At 38.4% G+C, this 16,454-nt stretch overlaps 2 protein-coding genes across 2 annotated transcripts; both read left to right on the top strand.

Annotated features, from left to right (window-relative positions):
• The first annotated feature begins 2,458 nt into the window (after positions 1-2,458).
• Positions 2,459-7,204, top strand: LOC148158126 (uncharacterized). Its single transcript, XM_088007900.1, has 3 exons — positions 2,459-3,136; positions 4,467-4,627; positions 4,743-7,204. Exons 1-3 carry the CDS (start codon positions 2,459-2,461, stop codon positions 5,413-5,415), a joined length of 1,512 nt encoding a protein of 503 aa, XP_087864026.1. The 3' UTR covers positions 5,416-7,204.
• A 1,380-nt stretch (positions 7,205-8,584) lies between these two features.
• On the top strand, positions 8,585-16,454 carry LOC106925701 (uncharacterized). Its single transcript, XM_088007779.1, has 5 exons — positions 8,585-8,646; positions 10,724-10,765; positions 11,951-12,517; positions 12,615-12,728; positions 12,822-16,454. The coding sequence occupies exons 2-5, from the start codon at positions 10,752-10,754 to the stop codon at positions 13,735-13,737; spliced, it is 1,611 nt and encodes a 536-aa protein (XP_087863905.1). The 5' UTR covers positions 8,585-8,646; positions 10,724-10,751; the 3' UTR covers positions 13,738-16,454.

The raw sequence follows: 16,454 nt of genomic DNA, 5'->3' as shown, positions 1-16,454 counted from the left end.
ACTTTTCAAAATTGTTTGGAAAATAAAAATTTAACAAAGAGGCAATGATTTTCTCAATGCATTTATTTCAAAACATGTAAGAAACAGAATAATGTACACTTTCACATTTCACATGTTGCTTTCATTCAAATATTGCTTATCAAAACGTCTGGCGTATCAGCTGTGTAATACAAAAAACAATATGCTTAATAAATTTTTCTTCAATACTATATGCATGAATAGGTTGAGAAAGTAAAGCCCATATCAATGCATGGAGTTCATGTAATATGATATAGTAAATGTTATTTGAACATGTAGATTGCTCTATATTACAAACAGGCCAACCTGGTATTCAGTGCCTTGATTTCTTACCCAGTTTATGTTTCTGTTGAATTTCTAATAAGAGACGGGGCCTCTGCACTCCACCAAAGGGCCGTCCATGAACTGTGGCTTTGGAGCAAAAGCCAGGCTTTTTCAAAGCAAGAAAGCCAGCAGTGTTGGTCTCTGGATCATAACAGACAAAAAACATAATGAAAAATTAAAATGTTCTTTCACCAATGGCCTTTTTTGCATCTGTATTCCTGTTAATTACTAAATTAATATTTCAATAATAGATTAATCACAATTATTCTGTTTCAATCCTAATATTATTTTTGCTCATTCAAATAAATTCATTAACGTTTAATTTATAATCAAGCAGGCAAAATAAAAATAGAAGAAAGAAAACATTTTAATTTAATAAAAATATATTCAGCTCCCAAGTGCTTTCAACAAATGTTAGGTGTAAACTGTGCATTATATGTTTTAATCTATGGATTACATGTGCAGATTACAATGGCTGCTGGTAGGTTTTCTGAGCAGATTATTATAAAGCTGAGCAGATAGCAAGACAGAGAAACCTGAATGCTGGTGTTTTCCTCTGATTATTTGTTGAGGTGGGACAAGTTACCCCTGAAGAACCGGGTTTCTCAGCTCAGTGCTGGTTGTATCGGTGCTGCTGCATGACGGCCGCTGGTCGGGTTGGTTCTGACGCTTCGCTCTCAGCTGTCAGGTTGACTTGGCCTCTGAGAGGAAATATGAGATGCCGAAACAACTTACTGAGATATTTGAATCAGATTGTTTTATAATCGTGCTGCACAGTCAATTGATGGTATGTGAGCTCCCTCTACTGGTCAAACAGTGGTACCGTTGCAGTGTAAAGTGGTCCAAAGTCCATTTGCAGAGCTCTGCAGAGCTGGACCGCAGTGTTAAGTTAATAAATAGGTCTTACATAAGGTGAAACTGTGAGCCAATCAAAAACGAATCAATATGCATTTAGATTATTATTTTATTAAGAAATGAAGCAAAGAATATGAACAATGACTCCCCTGGCTAGTCCAGGGAAGTGAAGAAAAGATGAAGGCACATCGCTTTTAATATCCACCAGCCCTCTTACAAAGAGAAGAGGAAAAGGGAGAATCCCACCAGTTTCAGTTTCACAACTCTGGGATTTGCACCTGCAGCCTGTGACCCTGGATGGTTCAAACCCAGTTCATAAATAACCTTTAATGTGCATTTTCCAGCAAGCTGCCTCCAACATGAAGGGCGTTTTATAGCTAAATTCATTGCTTGATCGAATGATTGAAATAAAACAAAGTTTGACATAATAAGAGGCAACTTAGTAGAGATGAAATGATTAATCATGATGACTTGATTATTGAATAACTCATTTAATAAGTAATTAATTACTAACTGGAATATATAGACTCAATAAAAGGCGGTCTGAGCAGTAATTAAGCTAAAACTGTATAAAATATATATATATAGAATATATCCAAAACTCCTCAGGGGGCATTGATTTAGTTTCACTCTGTTCAGATTCTCTAAATAAATCTCAAATTAAGCATTTTTTGCATCCAATTATTAATCTGTTAATCCAACAAATAATCAACAGATAAGTTGAGCAGAACGGACTGAGCTCGTTATTTTTAGAAGTATTTTTCTAGGAAATGATAAAGAGTTCACTAAAGCAATGATGGTGTTGCATTATAGATAATTCTTTATTTTCATCTTTAATGTATTTCTGATAATAAACTAAAAGGCTTAAGTGAAACTCTGTAACATGTGCCATTTTTGTTCTGATTAATTGAATAATTGATAATTTTATTTATAATTGAAATTATTGTTAGTCTCACATTTAACTCCAGTGTGGAGGACAAGAGACGGATATAAAAGCTCTCAGGACTGAACTTGGAGACGTCTGTTCTGCATTGACTCAAACTTTGCATTTTTCAGTGTTGTGCTGTCAGCTTGTACTTTTATTATCCTCAAAAGTTTCCAAATATCAGTGGGATAGTATGTAAATATCTGAGCCTCTTTGAATAATTCTAACCACTGGGAATCAGAGAAAAGGTAGAATAAATCAAAACTTTTGTCTGATTTGACCCAGACTTCCTCTGGTTCATGTTTTCTGAAGTTATTCCTCTTCTTCACCCAGGAAATGACATATCTGAATGGTTTTGTCTTCCAGATTCCTGACATCTCTTTCTTTGTGATGGATACAGCTGACCAGTTTGTGACGGAGATTTTCTCCTGGATCACGCAGGGGGAGAAGTATGCAAACATTCTGGAGAACCTGGCAGGGGATCTGGAGTCTGACAGGGAAAGAATCCGTCACAGTTTAAGACATTCAGCTATAACGGCGGCATTTACCCACTATGGAGATTCAGTTGCCTCCCAGTTTCCTCCTGTTGCAACCGTATCCCTGGACGCTCCATCTACTGCTGCAAGGGGTATTTCAGAGAAAAGACTGAGTGAGGCTCAAGATATTTTAAAGACAAGTAATGAAACCGTGACCAGCATTAAGAAGTTGTTTGAGGAACTGAAGAATGAAAACCTGAACTCCAATCCGGACCCAGAGGACCCAGAGGATCCAGAGAAGCTCCATAGACTCATCCTGGCTGATGTTCTGATGGCTTTGGGGAGACATGGAAATCTGGACATGTCCAACATTGACCATCTACCTGAAAGGCTGATAAAGTTTCTACCAGAGCTCGGTTTCTCACACATCCTGACGAGTTTCTGTGTTGTTCTGTTCACCTTCAAGCTGGAAACTGGTTCAGAAAGTTTTCAGATTCTGGCCAGAAGTAGTGATATGGAGGCGTCTGGAGGCGTCATGGTGAGACTTTCACTGTAGCTCCATCACATCAAATATATGATTCATCTACATATTCAGTTCAGTTGATACATGTAGTATCAATTCACACAGTGACTTGCAAAAGTATTCATACCCCTCAAACTTTTCCATATTTTGTCACATTACAACATCAAACATAAATATATTTGGTAACACTTTATTTGAAGGGGGTGAATAAGACTGACATGACACTGTCATAAACATGACATAACACCTGTCATGAATATGAATAAGCCTTCATGAATATTTATGACTGTTGTCATAAAGCGTCATTCGGTAAATTATGACACTTTTAGTACAAAGTTGACATTATTCAAAATGTCTTTGTTATGACAACTTGACATTAACCAAGAAATCATTACTGATATAAATTTGTTATAAAAGTTTTACTGATTGCACTTTAAAAATTAGGTAACTTTATGTTATTAAAGGTAAAGTTTAAACAGTAATGATTTCCTGGTTAATGTCAAGTTGTCATAACAAAGACATTTTGAATAATGTCAACTTTGTATTAAAAGTGTCATAATTTACCGAATGACGCTTTATGACAACAGTCATAAATATTCATGAAGGCTTATTCATGTTCCTGACAGGTGTTATGTCATGTTTATGACAGTGTCATGACAGTCTTATTCAACCCCTTTCAAATAAAGTATTACCATATATTTCACTGGAACTCAATGTAAAAGACGAACAAAGTGTTATACAGCTGCGAAGTAGAAAGACTCAAAACATTTTACAAATAAAATCTGAAAAGTGCAGTGTGCAAAAGTATTCATCCCCCTGAGTCAATATGTTGTGGAACCATCTCTTGCTTCAGTCTCAGTTTCTTGTCTTTTAGGGTTTTTCTCCACCAGTTTTGCACATCCAGTGACATCCATTTTTCTTCACCAAACAGTTCAAACAGATTAGATGGAGAGCGTTTGTTAACAGCACAGAATCATGTATAATTTTCTATTTTACAATTGTTTACAACCTGGTGAATAGTTTTGCAAGCCACTGGACATCATCTCTGTGCAGTTTACAAAAGTCATTTCAATTTAATCATCAATTGAAATTAATCTGAATTATATTAAACATTAAACTAAGCTCTGTTTATTAAAAGCAGTTTAAAGGTTTTCTAGTTAAATAAACCCAGCAGGTTGCATCAAGTCATTCACTCCTGGATGAACATGTTGGATCCCTGGACTCAGATTATCACAGTTTGCTATTTAGCTTCGTCTTTGTTTAATAATTAATAACAATGTGGCTACTTTTGTTTCTAGTTAGTTTGACTAGACCTATCCTATACTGACCTCCTGCTGATCCACAGCTTGCAGGGGCGATGGCATACTTCTGTCCAGAAGAAATCAAAAGCTGGAGAGATCAGATCGAGAACAACCATGTGACAGAGGCCAGTCGATCTCTGAGGAGCAGAGCTGAGCAGATCCTAGAGATCACCAGGAAGCTGAGGAAACAGTTCAGCATCATTGAGTATGTTGGTCGGCTGTGAAACACACAAACATTAATGGCTCAAGTTTTCCTCAAATGCAGTCAGAATGTTGTTGAGAAATAAATCTTAAAATGTTCCTCTCCTTTTTCTCCACAGAAAATCTCTCAAATATCTCTTCAGAATCAAAGACATCATAGAGAAGAAAAACAGGAACCAAGATGAGAAGAAAGAGCTGATTGATTACGCGATTAAATACTCCCATGACCCGGTGGTTGAACAGTGGTTGAGAGACAATGCAGAGTCGGATGACTTCTTCCATCTGGTAAATCTTGCACACTTGATACAACAAAACCTGAAAGGGGAGTTGGCCAGGAAGGAGGCGAGGGAGGGAGAAGCAGGGGAGGAAGGGAAGAAGGAGAAGAGAAAGAAGGATCGGAAGAGGGAAAAGATTGAGCTGATCTTCTTGGCTCATGGATCGATTGAGAACCAGATGATTCCTGCCAGTTCTCTGCTGCCTCCGAGGTTCATCACAGACGTCCTGCTGTATTCTCCCTGGAACTGTTTCCTGACTGCTACAGCAGCCTACAGCATCGCTATGGGAAGCATCCGGCCTGATGCTCATCCAGACCACCGGAAGTTTGTGTGCGACCCCCCAACTAACCCAGAAGAGCAGGAGCAAAAGCTTTACACCTGTCCTTATACTCCTGAGGAACATACACCACCCAATCTGCCCCGTCACTGGAACTCCATGAGGAGTTCTGGAACTTCAAACATCCCTAAGATCATGGTTAGTCCTGTAGGAGAACCAGGAGACGAGGCATTTGAATAATTCATTGCTCTAAAAGATTATTTTGGTGAACCAGCAGCCAACCGGTATCTTGTCCCGTACCTCGCCTCCGGGATCGGCGAGGTGTCCTTCTTTAATGTCATGTGGGCCATTTCTATGGTGGTCTGTTTCTCTGAATACGAAGTCACTGTCCACCTGGCCGCCTGCTTGGGAAAATCACCCAGAAAAGCTGTAATGCAGGAAGAGTATCTGAGGCTGCAGTACGCCTACGCTGTGGACAACACCGCCATGACCGTTCCAATAGGAACAATCCCTACCAGACTCCGCCGCGTGTTTGACATGTTCAGGGCTGTTTTTGGTGGTGATTCTCCATCTTCCTAAAGGCCAATCCAGACCTGGAGTACAGAAGCACAGAGCGGACGTTTTCTCACATTTATTTTATCTTGATAATTGGTTAATTTCTCTTGGGAAATTAACCAAGAGAACTGGTTAATTTCCCAATTATATTTTTCAAGATAAATTCATTTCCTGTTTTCTTTGTATCTTTTTCTCACTGGTTTTGTCATGATATAAATTTTCTGACGATTGAAGGTGTAAACCTTGAGAAAACATAGTTTGCCATTTAACACACACACCAATCATCTTGTCATCTTGAGGAAACCGTAGGTAAAGTGTTTATGTGTAAAATGTCCGCTCTCTGGTTCTGTACTGGAGAACAGAATCGGTTCACACAGCTCACAGGTTTTCTTCAGTTTATTTCTTCTCTGCTTGCAGCTGCCTGAGTTTCTCCTCTCAGTTCAGTTTTAGTAAAGTGGAGTTTGGCCTTCCTCACACAGGAAGACCAAATTTAAACAGTACTTAAAACTTGAACTGTTGAAATAATTAAATGCTATTTAAAACTCTGAAATGTTTTAACAACTGGCTTACAGTAAAAGAGGATTAGGAAGCAGCTTTATGTACTGATAGTTTCAACTGTAATCAAGTTATTATCGTGTTTTTGATGTATTTGTAGTCAGAAAATAAGTAACTGCAGTCATAGATGCAGGTTGTTGATGGGCTAGAAACAGAGGAGACGTTAACTCACTGACGGGGTCAGGATGTGTCTGTGAACCGAGACAACAGAGAAGCTAAGCAGGAACCAGAGCTGATCACTGGGCCTTCAGGAAGCAGACGGCAAAGCATGAAATAAGAAAAAGGAGCTGCTGAGAGAAAAGGATGGAAGGTGACCTTTGACCTGCCTTAGGTCAAGATCAGGGCCTAAAACTCCATCTAACTTCATCTGGTTAAAGGTAAAATCCACCTGATTCTCCATCTACCTGATGCTATTGATAGACCATAGCAGCAGCAGAGCCCGTAGATCTGCCACGAAGCAGAGGAACAGCAGACAGGCAGCCGTCTCACACAAACCCAAACGTCCTGAATCAAAGCCGAGAGGATCCAAGGACTGCAGAACAGCAGAGGGAAACTACCTGCAGCTCTAAATCAGACCTCTAACGTCGGCGAAGGCCTGGGCTCCAACATTCAAGGCAAAGAGGGAGGGAGACTCCCCTGTGTGAAGAGAATAACAGTCATCAGCTGGAAACAGGAGGAATCAGAGAAACCAACCTGAGGACGGCAGCCTGCCTGCAGCTGCTGCTCCATCCCACCCCCCTCATCGCCACGTCATGAGCTGCATCTCCTACCGCTGTCAGTGTCACACTGAGGGAAATATATTTAGATTTATTTAGCTTTATAGTCATTTGCATTATTATCTCCTGATTGCTGCTGCCGCATCAAACTGTAACTGCAAAACTTTTCCTTACTAATAAATATCAAGCATAAAAAAATCTAAGACGGTGTGGACATTGAACTTACTGAGTCAGGATAGTTTATGTGGTAAAAAGCTGCAGTGCATGGTTCTAGTGAATTAAAGGCTTTAAAAGGTTGATGGGCATAAACTGAAAAACAGTTTCCAGGGGTAAAAGGTGAGCCGTTCTGCTCAGACGGCAGCTGGTCTGATTGATCAGGATGATCAACCTGCATCAATCACTGATGTTCTCAAACTGTCAGCAGCAAGAAACTAAAGACATTAAACTTGTTTCTGCTTTAATTTCCACTTTAATCTCAAAATAAATGTAACATAATGAGAACATCCTGAGAGACAGGAGGACGTTCCCCAGTGTTAAATATGACTTTATAAAACATCCAGACTTAATTTGTCTACTGGTTCTTCAGGTCCAGTTTGTTAAAGAGCTTCTGATATTTGTTCATGTTCATTCTGGGTTTTTGATCAAATGTTTATTTCCTATCAAAGACCTGGATTATTCCAGCATCTGGAGATAATCTGCTGCAGGAATAATCCAGGTGTTTGAAGGGCGGCTGAGTGGATCAGAACCAGACAGGATTCTCAGTTTTAGAGTCTCAATAATTAAACTCAGAGATTCAAACTTTTCATCAGGAAGTAGAGCTGAAACTAATGATTGTTTAATAATCAATTGTTCTAATCATTTATTCTGATTAGAATAAATGATTAGAACACCTGTAAAAAAATTAAACGCATGTCCTGTAGCACAATGATGCACAAGTAACCCTGCATGGAGCCGATGCACATTTAGGGAAAAAAAAGGGAGATCAATACATTCTGCAGATTTTTCATTTAACCACTCAAGATGTTTTATGCAATACTGGAGAAACAAAAATGCAAATAAAATCATTTTTAAAAACTAGAAAATTACATTTTATTGCTCAAAATGCAGTAACATCAATCCTTTAGTGAACATTTGATGATTTTAGCTGCAAATGAAGCATCTGCAGCTAAAAACGTCATTAAGATCAACATGTGAAAAGATTAACTCTTTCAAAATGACTTAATACAGAACAGGACTGATTATTGATTATTTTGGATTAATTAACAGCAAAAGATGCTTAATATGAGATTCATTATTATTTAAACCTGAAGCCTTTCAGTCCAGGTTGAGTCTAAAGTCTTTCAGTGAAACTTGAGTCAGATTCTCAGACTCTGGTCTCTGTTTACCATCTTCAGCTCTTCAAATTAAAACCATCCCAACTGAGACACGTTTTCTGATTAAAATGATGCAGCCATGTTGACCTGATATGAACTGCTCCTGTAAGACACAAAGAATGAATTTACTTTCACTTTCCTGTAAACCAGCAGAAACACAGAAATCGCTCATCTGTCACCTCTCCCTCCTCCTCCACTTCCTCCTCCTATATAAACAAACCGTTTCCGTCAGATTATTTTGGCTCTCAGTCGACCAACAGAGACGCTGCTCTGTGAGTTTGAACCAATCTGAACTTTTTCAGCATTAATGTCTGATTTATTCTGTCTTTTATTGCTCAGGGTTTTCATGTCTGTGTTCATGGTTTAATGTTTTCACAGTTACAGCAGCAGTTCAGTTAATCCGTCCTTAACTGTAAGTCAGGGTGTTCAAAGTGTGACGCAGGGGCCATTTGAGGCCCTCCGAATGATTGAGAACTGAACAGGCGTTGATGCAGATGAATAATTTTTCATATTATAGGGCAACATTTTCATGGACATAATTCTTAATTCTTAAAATATATTTTGTTTATTAATCAGGTTCATCTTAATTTTTAGAATAAACCACAAACATCCGGTAACTTTGACTTGATAGTAAGATTTGGTAGTTAAAGAGTACACTCTTTAACTATCAGACTCGGGGCAAGAACTATTTTTTCAACATGTACTTGTTTGTGAATAAAAACGTAGGTCTGATGTGGAACTTAGAAAAATCTTTTTTTATTTATTTTTAGTTAACTCTGTATAGATGAATCAGCAACTTGTGGCTCTTTAGACCACAAGTCGCCATCTTGAGGTGTGGCAAGATGGCGGCAGCATGTATCGGCAGCCGTCTATACAAAATTTGTCTATTGTCAAATGTTTGTCTTTGTTTCATTTTATACTTTATGCCAGGATATTTGTGGACTGATATGACCGACAGACACTTATTGTTCTTAATTGATGCTTTGAGTTATACTTATTTCTTCTGTTATTCTTCAATGTTTTCGTGTTCAGGATTGAATGTTTTTATCGTTACACCTGCAGTTCAGTTTTTCTTAAATAAAAACTGAGAGGATCACACATTGAGGCAGAGCCGTGCAGAAACCTTTGGAGGGGCTCAAAGTTAGAAAGGTTCACAATGAACAAGATCTTAAAGCACCGTACAACATGGCAACAACCCATAATAATCAAGAATCTAATGTTTAATCAGATCAGTTCATGCTGTATCACTGGCATCATGTGGGGACAATCCAAAGCAAATTTAGTCCAGTGGGTATAAAGTTGCTGTTTCTGCTGCTGACAGTCCTGGAGGCTGAGTTGACCTGAGACTGCAGCTGTTAAACAGACCAGAGGAGAGAAGGTCAAAGGTTATGAAATAACTTAATTTTATGTTGTTTTACTAAATAAACCCTAATAACATCTTCATTATGTGCGTTGGGCACATTCTGATTATTTTTGTCTATTTTTCTTGTTTTCTTTATAGACTTCAGTTAAATGATTTTTTTTCTGATTTTTAATATATTTTGGAGTTTGGATAATTTCTTATTTTCGGTAATTAATTTGATTACGTTAGGTTGTGGCGCTGTTAGTCCGCCTATAAATAGGCTGGTTTTCGACACCTGTGTAAGTGTGTGTGTGTGTGTGTGTGTGTGTGTGTGTGTGTGTGTGTGTGTGTGTGTGTGTGTGTGTGTGTGTGTGTGTGTGTGTGTGTGTAGACCTGCCCTCCGTCCCGTTTCTGCTCTTCCACCACCAGGGATGCGTCCTGTTGATCGCCACACCAAAGGCTGTAGGCCGCATGACGTCTCCATGCAGAGTTTCTGTTAGCTTTTGTTTTTTTCTTTGTGATTTTGGCCTGCTTGTCCTGTTTTTGATTCTTTTGCAGTACATAGACTCTTTTTTTATTTATTTTAAATGGTAGTGTCTCTTGAAGGTGATAAGTGATAACTGTGCTTACATAGTTATCTTGGGAGAACGTCCGTGGGATTTTTTGAGGGGTGATCTGTGTTTATTGCTTTAATGCCTGCTAGTTTAATGTGCCTAACATCCTGCAGCCAAGAAATATAAAGACTATCAGCTTGTTAAGTAAGTTTTTAAATAGGAAGTCAGTTTCTTTTCATGGTGTGGATGTGGCATTTAACATAATCAAAAGAAAATCTATCTACAGAAGACTTTGTGTATTTCTTCTCATCTGGGTGATCAACTTGTGCTCTTATGAAAATAATCAGTTTGAGTTTTTAGTTTTTGTGCAAATTCTGAATATAAGAGTTTGATGTTTTAATTTAACTTTACATTAAAAGCTAAAACTTTGCTTTTCTATTTTCCTTTGAACAGCAAAAGACACAAGTGAGTTTATGAGAAGATGTCTCAGAACAGGTAAAACAAACATGATACAATTGTGTGTGTGTGTGTGTGTGTGTGTGTGTGTGTGTGTGTGTGTGTGTGTGGGTGTGTGTGTGCGTGCGTTTGTTTGTAATACCTTGTGGGGACAATTTTCCTGACATATGCTACGTTGTGGGGACCAATTGCTCCTTGTGGGGACCGGTCAGAGTTGGGGCTAAGGTATGAATTGAGTTTTGGTTGGTTAGGGTTAGGGTTAGGTATGTGATGGTTAGGGTTAGGAAAAGGGTAAAGGTGGTTTAGGCTGTAGAAAATGAATGGAAGTCAATGGAAAGTCCCCACAAAGATGGCAACACAAACATGTGTGTGTGTGTGTGTGCGTGTGGGGGTGTGTGTGTGCGTGTGTGTGTGAAATTCCAGCATATTTATGTCAGAGGTATAGAAACAGTACTTGTGATGAAAGAGTTTTTGTTATTTAGCCTATTTTTTATTTCTCCTTGTTAGAAGAGGTTTGATGTGGTAATGTTTGTTTATTTATTTAAATCTAGAATGACTTTTTTTTCCAAGTCAGGGTTTATTTATACAGCACATTCAACAGCCTCAGTTTCACAACAACCACATCACAGATAGATAAATGATAAAATAGAAATAAAATTACATTTAAATATAATAAGAGAAATATAAAATTGGCAGAGATACCAAAAGCTACTAATATGATTAAAACCCCCGAAATCTTGAAATTTAGCTGCAGCAATTATATTCCCTCCTTTACCTTTTCTCTTTAGCTGTTAAAGTCCAGGGAGAACAGATGTGTTTTCAGTCTGGACTTAAACTGACCTACTGACAGAGTTTAACAGACAGAGGGAGACGATCCACAGTCTGGATGCCCCACAGAGAGGCTCTGTCCCCACAGGGTTTAGCCTAGCTTTAGGGACAGACAATAAAAGCTGGTCAGTTGACCTTTGCACTCTGGGTGGACTGTAGGGCTGCAAGAGCTCACTTAAGTAAGAAGGGCCCATACAGTTTACATACTTAAAACAATCAATAAAACCTTAAATTTGATCCTAAAAGCAACAGGAAGCCAATGAAGGATGTGCAGAACTGCGGTAACAGATTCACTCCTCCTTGTTTTGGTCAGCAGACGAGCTGCAGCATTTTGGACGCTCTGGTCCAACACTAAATACAAAGAGTTACAGTAATCTATTGTAATCTTTTCTACAGATGGAAACTACAGACTCTGTGTCAGTATGTCGCAGATACTCTGACTTACATCGTAGCTGTGAAGGATTTCTGTGAGATGTTCCCTGGATGGAAGAACTGCAGAGAGAAAGAGGTGGAGAAAATCAAAGATATCAAAAGAAGGGCTGATGAGATTGACCCGTCTTTCACAATGTCAGAGGGCAAAGAGAAGAGCTCTGAGAAACTCGTGAGCACATTAAAAACAAAAAGTGTTGCAGAGCTTGAAAATGTACTTGGTGAAGTGCTGAAAGAAACACTGAAGGGTTTGGAGAAACTCTACAGCTTCTTGGATGCAGTGGAGAAGCTGGCGGTCACATCTCTGCAGGTTTTCACTGAGAACCAGATATTGTTCCTGTCTGAAGGAATCAGCTTTGACAAAGTTCAGGATCTGATCAAATCTGCCCGACGGATCTGCCCTTTAATACTGGAGTTCAAACGAGACGCAGCGGCTTTCTTTGTTCCCACAAGACACAACGTGGAGGTTCTGCTGTACCAGCTGGAAAAATACATAGACACCAGCGAGAAGATCTTTGAAAGCTTTGCTGGCAGGTAAATTTGTCTTTAACATGTTATGTTTATAACATGTTGATAATATTAATATACTTTCAAAAGGAACAAGAATTCAGACTTTTTCTGTCTTCCACAGCCTCAAAATTGACATTTCCCTGGGAATAACAGAGGACATTGCTATTGAATGTCATTTATCTGATGATGACATGCAAAAAATGACTGATCAGGTCAAACAACTCGATAAAATCAGGCAAGATCCAAATCCCCAATAACTACATTATGACTTAAAGATTTTCCCAAGTTTTCAAATGGAAAAACTTATAAAGACAATTTTCTTCCCCAGGATGGACGACGACTTCCGGATGATGTTCCTGTTCCAGAGGATCAACTATTCAATTTTTGTTAAGAAGTACAACGATGAGCTTCCTGAGATGCTGCAGTTTCTAGATCAGATTGAACAGTGTGCCGTTCAGTTAGACAGAATGAATAAGGGAGCAAAGATCTCCAGTGTGGCTGGGAGCTCAGTGGGAATAGTGGGAGGAATCCTGTCCATTGTTGGTTTGGCTTTAATTCCAGTTACAGCTGGTGTTTCTTTGGGGTTGACCATTGCTGGTGCAGCTGTGGGAGGAACTAGTGGACTGAATAGCTTGGTAACCACCTTAACAGAGGTTGGAGTTAATAATACACAAACAAAAAAAGCGAACACAGCCTTTCAAAGATTCATGCTTGGTGTTCAGAGAATCCAGGATTGTCTGGAAGAGGCGGCTAAACTACCATATGCTGAAGTTACACAAAGCACTAAAAATGTGTTTTACATGGCAGGCCAGACTGCTTTGAAATCACGTGGTATTGAAAAGGCTGGTGACTTAATTGTTGATGTCGCTGCTGTTCCAATAGCAGGTAAAGTTTTACTACAGGAAGGAAAAGCAGCGGGTTCTGTATCCAATGTGGCCTCAGATGTTCCTAAAATTGGTCAGACAGCAGTTAAAGGGTCTCTTGCTATCTCCAAGTCAGCCAGAGTTGGCTTTATTGCAGCCAATGCCCTCTTCATTGGCATGGATATCTTCTTCATCACTAAAGACAGCGTGGCCCTGGCTAAAGGGACAGAGACTAAGGTCTCTAAGTTCCTCAGAGCCAGAGCTGCTCTGTGGCGCTCAGAGATTGAGGCCTGGGAGAAAATCCACAACTCACTGTGTAACAGCAAACTGACCGCAGAGGAAAACAGAGAGATGCTTGAGAGGCCATTTTATCCTGTCTAAGAGCAATCTGTCTATTAATGGATGCATAGATATTTGCTTTGGTTGACTCCCTAAGAGAAAAACTAAAACAACAAAAAGGGTTTCAATTTGTAACCCAGTTTTTCAACAGAAGAACATTTTGTTTATAAGTTTGTTAGTTTAGCTACAGGTGACTGTTAGACTCTAATTCACCAGCATTTAATCAAGATATTAATGTTTAACTTGTCTGCACCTTTTACCAGACTACGTCAGTCAGTAGCAGCCATAACCTCCAGACCAGCATAACTTCTCTCTTCCCAGTGGAAAAGGTGAGAAACTCTGATCAATAAAACTCTAGTTGGCGTCACTCCAGGGACTCAGTGGGCATTTCTCTCTCTTTGCTCTTTCTACAATTACACAAAAACCTGTAGTATGTATTACTGACAGAAAGGTAAACTATCTTTATGAAATGATAATAAAAACAGCCTCCTGTCTGGACTGCAGACAGGAAGCTTGAACAGTGAGCATCCTACCTTAGCTTGTATTTAAGTTAGAAACATACGGCCACTTTCCCTCCTAACGTCTCCAGTTTTATTTGCCTAAATTAAATTTACAAAATGCACAAAGCATTTTTCTTTGGAAATCTGAATTTCTTGTACTTTGCCTGTGAATGTTGCTGGTGGGGAGAAACCTTTCAGTAAATTAAACTAAAAAACATTATTTGAAGTCCACTGTGTCTCAGGCTTTGCAGTCTTATCATATTATAAAAGTCAGTTGATTAAAAAGCTAAACTTCAAGAACTAGATTTATGACTTTGCAAAGAAAATTGTTTTTATCTAATTTTAACATTACACAGGTTAGTTATACTTTTACATTTAGTTATCAATGTATGTTAAATGTCTTGTATTTAGAGGTTGTTTAGAAAGTTTCTTCTTTTATTTTCTTTTTCTTTTTGCAATAAGATTTATGCCTTTAGCAAAATGTTTAAGTTGCTTTTAATCTTGCTTCAAATAGTGAATTGGATGCTGTATGAATAATTCACTAGCAGTAAATATTGTGTTCATACCAACATTAAAATTAATCTTCAAAATTAAGGATTTGGGGAATATTCATTGGTGCACCCCTAACATACACAAGTACACAAATATTTTCTTGAGAAAATAAAAACATACACGGATTTTTACATATTTGTTAAAATAAAGTCACCATGTCATGATTTTATGTTATGTATAATTTGTGAAAATAAACTCCTCCACTCCCCCTGAGCTACTATTTCCATCTGAAGAAATCTATCACTCCCAACCAAAAACAACCAATCAGAGACAGGAGGAGAGTCTTAGCGCTGTCAATCAACTTACCATTACAGGAAAACCGTTTATCCACTGTCATCGGTGTCCGTGCTAACTAGCCCTAACATTCATCCTTAACATTCATGAGAGGTTCTGTTAGCTGCAGCGTAGCCAAACGCAAGAGATCAGGGAGAAGTGGGATGAGCAGCACCACAAGAGTTTGTGATTGACACGTGTTGAGAAAAATGATTATTTTTAGTGTTTAATACAGATTAATCTTTTTGAACAAATTTTTAAACTTTGAACAGGTTTCTGTTAGTGATTTAAAATTAAACTATGGCTGGGTAAGTATTCAAAAGTACCAAGGAAAATGGGGTGATCTGTAGAGCTTCTCCTTGGACCCCTGTGGTCGTAACACATAGGACAGGAGGCCATGGATTAACATATGCAGGAAAGTAGAGGCCAGGATCATTTAAATTACCTTGAGAAACAGGAACTTACCGAGTTCACGGGAGATCAGAATTCTTCTGTGAACATCTGGGTTGTGTGAAGATTTTGAACCTCTAACATTTAATTTACAAGATATTTTTCTTAGTTATAGATAGCATTCTCTGATGGAACGTGTATTACTTAGTTTTAGAATTAATTTAGACGATGATGAATGGATTTGAAAACTGTATTATTTCTGAATGTTAGAATTAAATGAAAATGTTTTGTTTAGTATTAGAAAATTACTCAGGATTTATGCTTAATGGGGTTTTGGAAAATGATTGTGTTAACCTGTATACTTAGGATTGAATATTATGTTTCATAGGTTAGAAAAAGGAATTGTACCTCATTTTGTTCTGTTGATTTTATGTGATTATTTTTGGTTTAAGGCAGGACTCAATCTTTTGGGGTGCTGAGTGCAGAGGAGCAAAACTGGGTTTGTTAACATAAACTTTCCTTAAACTAATTACAGAATTTAAGTCTGTTCCTGAGAATTTATGTAGGGAGAGATAGCGGGAGAGACTCCGGCTTTCACACATATCTGTGAAATCCTTTTCTCAGTATATCTTTTATTTAGATGGTTTTAAAACCGCAGGAGTTCAGGATGAGGCTCTCCTCTTCGTTTGTTAAACAAAAGAGCAAATGGCCTTTGTTCACAGCAGTAAATTAGGGGAAGTTCTAAGTTTTTCTGAGTGTCCAAGGTAGCTTCCAGTTGGTCAAGTGGAGGTACGCCTTAACTGAATATATTAAAAAGGAAAGACACACCTACATTATAAAAGTTTGTGACCAGGAGTAAGAAGCCAGATAGCTGCCACTATTTTGCCTTTTTTGCACCAGCTCTCTCCAAAGACGCGTCTTTGCCTTTTCTTTTCTATCTTTTTGTCTCAGGTAATCAATGTATGTTTCTGTTGTTCTGCAGTTTTGTTGTTAATTCATAAGTTGTTTCTTATTGGATTAAACTCTGTAATTCTGTGACGTCAA

This window comes from Poecilia mexicana, unplaced genomic scaffold, assembly GCF_051168715.1.
Source record: "Poecilia mexicana isolate PSO_F unplaced genomic scaffold, ASM5116871v1 scaffold_8, whole genome shotgun sequence".
Lineage (NCBI taxonomy): Eukaryota > Metazoa > Chordata > Actinopteri > Cyprinodontiformes > Poeciliidae > Poecilia > Poecilia mexicana.
Note: the sequence above shows the minus strand (reverse complement) of the source record. Positions and strands in the feature narration are given on the sequence as shown.

Coding starts and splice junctions, on each gene's coding strand:
- LOC106925701 (XM_088007779.1), top strand. Junction 12,518..12,614: donor TTTGAAAGCTTTGCTGGCAG/GTAAATTTGTCT, acceptor TGTCTTCCACAG/CCTCAAAATTGACATTTCCC. Junction 12,729..12,821: donor AAACAACTCGATAAAATCAG/GCAAGATCCAAA, acceptor TTTCTTCCCCAG/GATGGACGACGACTTCCGGA.
- LOC148158126 (XM_088007900.1), top strand. CDS start 2,459: ATGACATATCTGAATGGTTTTGTCTTCCAGATTCCTGACATCTCTTTC. Junction 3,137..4,466: donor AGGCGTCTGGAGGCGTCATG/GTGAGACTTTCA, acceptor GCTGATCCACAG/CTTGCAGGGGCGATGGCATA. Junction 4,628..4,742: donor AAACAGTTCAGCATCATTGA/GTATGTTGGTCG, acceptor TTTTCTCCACAG/AAAATCTCTCAAATATCTCT.